This window comes from Antrostomus carolinensis, unplaced genomic scaffold, assembly GCF_000700745.2.
Source record: "Antrostomus carolinensis isolate BGI_N321 unplaced genomic scaffold, ASM70074v2 scaffold7946, whole genome shotgun sequence".
NCBI lineage: Eukaryota > Metazoa > Chordata > Aves > Caprimulgiformes > Caprimulgidae > Antrostomus > Antrostomus carolinensis.
The window spans coordinates 34096-42970 of record NW_010323868.1 but is presented as its reverse complement, the minus strand read 5'-3'; the positions used below and the strand labels follow the sequence as shown (position 1 = coordinate 42970).

Here is an 8875-nt window from a genome sequence, read left to right as displayed (position 1 = left end):
AAATATGTAAGGCAAAAGTTTTATTTTCCAAAGTGTAAGTATGTTCTTAGCATAATTTAAGTAATCCATTGCCATTGCAATCCTGATTGCTACAAAGTTGAAGGTAAACTTTTTGACTGCACCTATTGCACACTTTCTCCACAGCTATATAATAAAACCCTTCTCCTGTACCAAGAGTCTTCACTGTGATTAGCTGGTCTGTAGAAGTTCAGGTAAGTAGTTGACTGTATTATGAAAGATGCTATTTGTTTGCATCGTTCTATTTTATGATCTGTGGCATATCACTCCAAGCTTGCGATTTCTTTTTGGCCAGTTCCATCCACGATGGCTGATCTGGAGCAGCTTTACTGGCTTTCTTAAAGTGGCTTATTTCCTCTTTATCCACCGGTGCTGGTGATGGAGCTACTGTGAATAAAACACATGGACATTTTATGCTTGCTTGCTGTGCAGCTATACAGCCTGGCTCTTTCACTAAAAACTTCCTGTGCCTTCCCCTGTGGTAGAAAATCTTTACATTTCACATGGAAGCTTCTTCTGCAACAGGTTTTTGAGGCAACAACCATTCTGTGCTCAAAAGAATACAATGTTTTTCCCATCACTAATATCTTTCAGTCCCTAATTTTACCAAAACCAACACGATGACCTGGATTCCTTGCTGTGCTCTGTGTTAAAACCCAGGCCAAAGAAGAGAGAGTCGCCAAGAGCATTCATTTGCCCAGCCCCCAACTCACAGGAATTTTACTCCCTTCTGGACTTCTGCCCTTCTTTCAAATTTGAATTTACCAACTAGATTCAAAGTTATTGTGGGAGGATTGATGGGCAGTCTGCGATCACATCATTAGAGCTTGCTGAGGAAACCACATTAAAATTGAACACTATTGAAAATAATTTTGCAAGCATTTTACTTTTTATGCTGGGATAGTGCATTTGGGATCCCATCCTGTGAAATGGCTTAGTGCTCTCAATTCACATTTCTTTCAGCAAGAGTTTTGACTAATGGGTAATCAAAGTGGTAAAAGGCAGATGCCACCAAATAACACCCCAGATGTGAGCGCTGAGAAAAGTTTGCTCTTGCTGATGTGGGGCTGGGGAAGAGATTAGGATCTAGCCCTCACTCCCTTCTCCAGCACACTCAAGCAGGATTTCTTCTGGCAAGGTTGTGAGATAACAGCCTACATTTTATATGTTTTATTTCCTACCAGAGACATAATGTGAGAGTGAATTGGTTCTCAGCAGTGGATCCTTCAAATCAGACTTTGTCTCTTTCCTGTGTTCTTCAGAAGGGGTTTTAGGTGCCAAGTATGAAGGTTTGCTCCGTTGCTGCTTCACTGACCCCTAGGCACAGAGAGGGATAAAATCCAAGTAACACAGAGAGAATGAGACCAGTTTGGAAGCACATGAGCAAAGGGAGCAGACATGGTGCCTGTTACAGTCCAAGGACCACATGCACTCACCACACATTGGTCCCAAATCTCTCACTTGAGCTGATACCTGTTCAGAAAGCTCCAGTGGTTTCAGAAAGCATTCAAGATACTCAACTTTACAAATTAAAACCATTCCTCTGTATCTCTTATTCATAATGGTATCTATGAGAAGGTTATTATAGTATTAAAATATATTCCAAGGCCTTTGCAACCTCTACTGGAAACAGCATTGTTCTCTCATGTTTTCCTTCCACCTCCCAAATTTTGTGGGTTAGGGCACTGTATTTTTGGAGGACTGACAGTAAATGGATTTTCCATAAAAAAGAAATCGAACACATCCTCCCATGGATTTTTTTGCCGGTATCAAAAACTACCCTGAGGTGACAGTGCCTGGTGCCATGTGGGAGAAAGAGAAAGTGGGAGTAGTACAGCGGCACTAAGCCTCACGCACTGCAGTCAGGAGCATTCTGGCATGTTTCTGTTAGCTGATATAGGGAAATAAAATGCATGGCATGAATTTTAGGGAACATTGCCAGCTGAAATCCGGAGTTTCTTCTTCTGACACAGAAACTGTATTTTGGGATCATTTAAAGCCTAGGCGTTTTAAGCGCTATGACAATGTTGAACATTATTGCAGTTCATAATCTTGCCTAGACCTTTTATTAGGTGTTATTTCTTGTTAATCTAACCACTGCTATTTTTCATCATCTAGAGATCTCTTATTGCAGGATATAACACAGCTATCTGGGTTTCTAACAGTACCATCTGAAGCAAGAAAGTAGGCCATTTGCACTGGGACTGCTATACTGGTATAGGACATGCGTTCCTGCATCAGTGCAGGGTTCTTACTGTGCAGGGGGCGATACAGGCGCCACTCACATGCTGCTGCCTTTATGAGCTGGCTCAGCACCAGGGAAGCCTTGTTAGTATTCTGGATTGATGCCAAACGCTTCTGCTAGCACAGCTGTGTCACCTGGGAAGATCATTTGCTACAGGTATCACCCTCTTTTGCATGGGATCTTTGAAGAGGCTGCATCAGCCCATATTCCACAGCACCACATGGGTGTCTGAGTTATCCACAAACAGAGAACCAGAATTTATATCTTGGCACTGTCTGCAAGTGAAAAAGTTATTTTTATCCTATTTCACTTCTCAAGGCTCTAAAAATTGTTACCTAGGAGCTTCTGGGACTGAGCTGTTCATTCAGTGTTAAATCAGTCAGGAGGTACAGGAGGTTCAATGAAATGCTGTGCTTTAGAAGGATAGTTAAAGAGAACATATTCCCTCTGTATTGAGAGAGATCTGAGACTGTACAGTTTAGCACCTCCTTTTGGGTACTTTAGCATGCAATACACACATCTGGTAAGTATGTATTGGGTACCCAAGAAATTTTACACATCTCACATAGTTCCAGGATTTCTTGGCAATATAAAATTAGGTACCTGAACAATCAGAGAACTCTGAATCTGGGCAATCACCAACTGTATGAAGGGCAATGCTGGATTTTGCACCTGGGACACAACAACCCTGGACACACACACAGACTGGGGAACGAGAGCCTGGAGAGCAGCCCTGCAGAGAGAGACCTGGGAATTCTGGTTGACAGCAGGTTGAACATGAGCCAACAGTGTGCCCTGGCTGCCAAGAGGGCCAACTGTGTCCTGGGGTGCATCAAGCCCTGCATTGCGAGTTGGTCGAGGGAGGTGATCGTCCCGCTCTGCTCTGCACTGATGCGGCCTCACCTCGAGTGCTGTGTGCAGTTTTGGGTGCCACTGTATAAAAAGGATATAAAGCTACAGGAGAGTGTCCAGGGGAGGGACATGAAATTGGTGAAGGGCTTAGAGGGGAAGCCATATGAGGAGAGGCTGAGGTTGCTTGGTTTGTTCAGCTTGGAGAAGAGGAGACTGAGAGGAGACCTCATTGCAGTCTCTAACTTCCTCACAAGGGGAAGAGGAGGGGTGGGTCCTGATCTCTTCCATCTGGTGACCAGTGATAGGACCTGGGGAAATGGTAGGAAGATGTGCCAGGGCAAGTTTAGGTTGGACATTAGGAAAAGGTTTTTCACCCAGAGGGTGGTGGAGCACTGGAACAGGCTCCCCAGGGAGGTGGTCATGGCACCAAGCCTGACAATATTCAAGAAGCATTTGGACAACACCCTCAGACACATGGTCTGAATCTTGGGATTGTCCTGTGCAAGGGCAGGAGTTGGACTCGATGACCCTTGTGGGTCCCTTCCAACTCACAACATTCTATGATTGTATGATTTCCAAGAGCAGTGTCTTTGTTACTTATGATTATACTCATTAAGTATCTGTAATCATTATGGCATGACTGATAATATAGCAGTAGATCCTACAGGAATCCTACAGCAGCAGAATACCACAGGAAGGTGATATGAAAGCATCACAAATGTGTACTGTAAGTACCTCTGTTTGTTCCTTCTCTTTATTCTGTTTCTCTGTATCGGACTTAACATCTGGAGACAGAATTTTTTCTCCGTCGAGTTCCTGCTCCTGCTGCAGGCCCCTCTGCTTCTGTCTCACTATGGAAATCCAGGCTGGCTCGGTGGGACTGTTGGGATCTCTTCCAGAGTCTCCAGCAGCCACGGGGGAAGGCATGCTTCTCTCTGTTGACAAATTATTTATGTACATGGTTATTTGAAAGAGAGTTGCTCAATACACTGATTGGTCCCAGGACGTGTGACCAGCCTGGGTAAATAGGAATTCTGTTTAGTTTGGTCTCCAGAGAGCAATCTTCCTGTGCTCACTGTTTTGAGTTACTGTTCTACTGGTGAAAAACACTTTGCATCTTTGTTCAGCCACAGTCACAGTGCCACTGCCCTCACATGAGGGAGATGCAGAAACGTAAACCACGCTTCATTAACCTATTTTCCAAGGTCTCCCCTTCTGCTCCCTCCTCCCACCTGCTTTGTGGCTTCTTAGAGACAGGCAGAAGCTGATTAAAAGCTGGACACAGCTGGACCATGGTGTGGCAAAGGCAATCCCCCCCCCAAGTGCAGCTGCCCTTGACTCCTGCTCTTCCCATGGCCACAGAGCAGCAGCCAGTGCCTCAGTCTGGGTCCCTGCCTTCCCTCCACCCCGTTAGGAGCAGCCTCCCTCACACGGCCCCTTGGTGCCTGCAGGTGCTGTGGGTGACTGAGCACAATGGTCTGTGGCATCTGATCACACAGAAACACTGCCAAAACCACGGGGTTAATTCACAGTCTTTTGACGTGAGGTTTATATTGACTTCTCCCTGGTGATGCTGACCGTGCTCTCCACTGGGGCCCATCACTTGCATTGTGCTCTACTAGAACTACGATTTCAGTGAGACAAGAAGAAAAAAAAAAAGCACTTTCTAGAGTAAAGGGTCAAAAGTGCTACCTTGCTGTCCTCACAACTGCTACCCAGGGATAAGCAGTATCCAGAGGTATGGGGAATTGAAATACTCTCTGTTGAAATATTCTGTGAAGGGAAATCCTGTCTATACAGTGAGCAGAACTGGATCAAGAGAAGAGCCTCGGCTCCTCTGGCAGCTCCAGCCCCAAGGTCCTCCACTTCTTCATTGTTTCACACTGCACCCAAAATTCAGTTTTCCAACTAATGTGGAGCCTCTGCGTGGTTTAAAAGAGGAACAAGAACAGCACTAACACCCTTAGAGCCATGTTAGAGCCATAAAGAAAGATGATTCAACCTTTCCCAGCTGTTTCTAATGTACTCAAATTTACGGAAGGCTATTTCAGAGCAGAAGTTAAGCTTCTCATCCTCAAACCCACCCCTAGGACCTTACCTAATCAGCATCCTTCCTGTTCAGGGAGCTGGGAGGAGGCAGACCCAGCCAGGAAGGATTACTGCCCCGGAGTCGCTTGGGGCTCAGCTGCTGTGCTGGCGTGGAGCTGGGCCACCCAGCCACATGACCCTGTGGAGCTGTCAGACATGTTTTTGGAGGGCTATTGTCTGGTTTAGAGGAACATGGCCCTGATAAAAAAAGCAGGCATATATCTCTGAAGGCACATTTGAGGTGCCTCATGGGAGATGAAAGGAATGATGCTCTCCCAAGAGGTGGTGTGTACAAACTCAGGCACATTATGAAAGCCCACAAACTTTCTTTGCTCAGGGATTTTCTCAAGTCACTGTTGTACCTCACCATAAACAGACTAATTATTTCAGCAAGAAAATACTATAAAGCCTATGTCAGCTAAAAACCACAAAAAGAGAAAGCACAAGTTTTGCTTTAAGGCCAAAGCAAGATATTTTGCCAGCTAATGCCTGCATTTCCCTTCACATTCACCTCATGGGATCTTGCAGGTAAACCTCTGAAAAAAACAAGCCAGAAAGTCCAGCTGTGCAAATGCAGCACAGATAAAGCAGGGCCCTTGGATGCTGAATGAGTTTCCTTCCCTCCTGCATAGCAAGCTACTTCAATTTTCTGTATCCTATCTACATCTCATCTTTCCAGGCCAACAGCTGTTCCTCCCATAATATTCTTCCCTTCTCACCACTGACTGCCTCACTTAATTTTGTCTTATTTCACAGGATGAGAGAGAGTAAGTAAAGCTAGGAGAGATCTCAAGACATCATCTAGTCTATCCTTCAGCTGCAAGGCAAGATCAATTACAAGATCAATTTCATATCAACTGTTTCCTGACAAATATATATCTAACCTGTTCTTAAAACCCTCCAAAGATGGGACAGATCTCAAGGCAACCCATCCTATGGTTTGGCTGTTCTATTTCTACTTGATTTTTTCCCTATTGGGTAAGTTAAATCTTCCTTGCTTTAATTTGAATCCTTAAATTCTCCTACACACTATGGACACGCGCAGATGACTCATAGCCTCCTTTTGCAACCTTTCATGCATTTGAAGACTGAGACCATGTTTTCCCTAATTTTTCAACTTTTCTGATTGGTCATATTCCCCAGATCACTCTTGCTTTTGTAGGAGTTGTCCTAATTTGGTCCAAATCTTCAAAATACAGTGTTCAAAACTGGCACATAGCATTTGAGATGAAATGGTGCTAGCATCAGGTGAAGTTGAAGGACTATCCCACTTCATCTGAGATGGTTTCCTGCACACATCAATCAGTATGAGGAGTTTCTTGCACAATTTTGTTATTCCTGTTTTGTATTTAGTTTGTGAGCTCCAGATTGTGTTACATCCCCTCTTCCATTCCCCATTTGTCACTGTGCATCAGATTATTTTTGCACACATAACAGAACTTTCTACTTGTCTGTAATGAAAATATTCTTTTCAAACTATGTTTATACTTTCTCAAGATAGCCCTGATTTCTATTCTTGTCCTCCAGTGTGCCCACAGGCTTTCCAGCTTGGTAATACTTGCAAACATAAAAAGCACACACTTAGTTCTGTCACCCACGTCCTCAAACATACTGAATAGTGTCAGACCTAAGATGGCCACTGTCTAATATGACAGCGCATCATCAGTTGACAGTGATCAACACAATGAATAGCTTCACCAAGATTGTATTTACATGAATGTCATTATATTTATAGAAATGCCCCATGATACCAGTTAACATTTGATTTGACTGCTCTTGACCAACTCATGTCAGCTGGAACTTGTATCTATGTTATCTTGTAGACATTTAGAAATAGTTCAATTATTCCTTTCAGTATTTCATATTAAGTTAGATGGTATACAGAACCCTTTCTCCCTCTCTCTCTCCTCCATCTGGTGTGTTAAAAGGCAGAGAGATTTGGCAGAAAATAAACCCCCTTGCATTCCAGTTTGTCCTCAAATATCAGAGGGGCTGGGGGTGGCTGGGCTTTGATTCTGAGAGATGCCCAATTTGGCGCTATCAATCCGGTCATGTTCAATATATTGAACTACCACAGCTCTGGACGCACTAATAGTGCAGCACCACAGCCCAGTCACATTCAAATGAAGTAGCACGGCCACCTGGTCACGTTCAGTGAGAACTTCCATGGCTGGGTTCACTGACAGTGCAGTGCACCTCCAGTCTAGTCACATTTATATGAAGTTACATGGCCATGCTTGGTCGTGTTCAATGAGGACTATAACGACTGGATTAATGAATGCTGCTGTTTATTAAAGCATCAGAGTACAGGTTCTTTTGGATTGTCGGTGATAAATATACTGTCTGCAAAGATAATTGTAGGTACCTAAGAATATGAATCTACAAACATGTTAAGAAAAATGACAACTCTATAGAGATTTTCTAAGTTTCTCTTCAAAGGTTTGAATCTCACTCAATAGGCGTCCCTATGGGGGAGAAGAGAGGCTCAGCCCATCGACTGGTCCCAGAAGCTGGCGACGGTTTGTGATGGTATCTTCCCTAACATCCCCCCTCTCTTAGGCCATTTTTATACTATTTTCTTACTTTCAACGGAGTTTGAGTGACTCTAGTCATACACACCTTCATTATAATTGGTGTAAAATTTCCTCACTTTGCTTTTAAAGGTATAGACCAGAGGAAATTCAGGGTGCATGCTCAGTGAGGAGGGGTTGCACCTGGGAGGTGGGTAGCTTTTGGGATGGAGGTGTAGTTTAGCAGAGACTAATAATAACATTATAATGAGCCAAGTTCCATTGAGGATATGGTTTTGGCAAAATGATGAGAAACTGCTGGCTCAGGGTAGCATCCATGCGGCTTATCAGTTCCACAGTACCATCAAGTCTCCCTCTGCTATGCACAGAGCCTCGTCATGGTGTCTCCACTCCACCCTCCGTGCTGTTTCTCTTAAGTCACTGACTCTAATGTTGCAGGCTGTACCTGTGGAACTACCATGGAACAGATTTCTCACATACCAACCACACTCTGCCCTGACAGTTTCCTTCACACTGTACCTTTTAAGATGTAGGTATAGAGATTTCTAAATCACCTCCAGTAATAATTCCACACCATCTCACCTCCCTTTTCAAGGTGTGCCACCTTCTGGAGTCTTCCCTTATCTTCCACAGTTTGCCAAGATAACAACTAGCAGCTCAACAACTGCTAACCCATCTTCTCTGAGTATCTTAGGACAAACTTCATTAGGAGCTTCGTAAGTAAACCCATACAGTTGAACTGATGTGATATCTACTAATGCATCTGTCACCACATTCCCTCCTTTGCTTGTAGGTCATGACCTTGAACCCATCTGCACCCATCTGAACCTTTTTAGGTCGTAAGCAAATTGGGCAGGACCTGTTAGTACAATGCCCAGTAAAGCCAGGTGCCACGCTTATTAGTTCCCAAAGCACTACTGTGATACACAGATTGACTGCCACTACTGAAGGTGATGTCTAGTGCTCCTCACAGGTGAGGATCCCTCACTCAGTACATAAAGTAGCTTTTCACTTTAGTTAGTTTTTATCCAAATTAGTCAATTCATTTTCCTAGCATTCTTTAATGAATACCCATCCAACAGTTACACTCGATATTACAAAGATGTTTCCCCACTGAAGCCTCCCTGTGCCCTGCTGGGCT

At 44.0% G+C, this 8875-nt stretch overlaps 1 protein-coding gene across 1 annotated transcript in view; it reads right to left on the bottom strand.

The window, feature by feature from the left end:
* Window positions 1-259: 259 nt before the first annotated feature.
* The window catches only part of CRACDL (CRACD like), a 39158-nt gene continuing 30542 nt past the window's right edge, over window positions 260-8875 (bottom strand). The window contains exons 9-11 of the mRNA XM_010170713.2: window positions 3851-4050; window positions 1200-1335; window positions 260-405 (exon numbers count right to left, since the gene is read on the bottom strand). Of these exons, the coding sequence (XP_010169015.2) occupies window positions 260-405; window positions 1200-1335; window positions 3851-4050 (482 nt within the window). The remainder of the gene's footprint in view (window positions 406-1199; window positions 1336-3850; window positions 4051-8875) is intronic.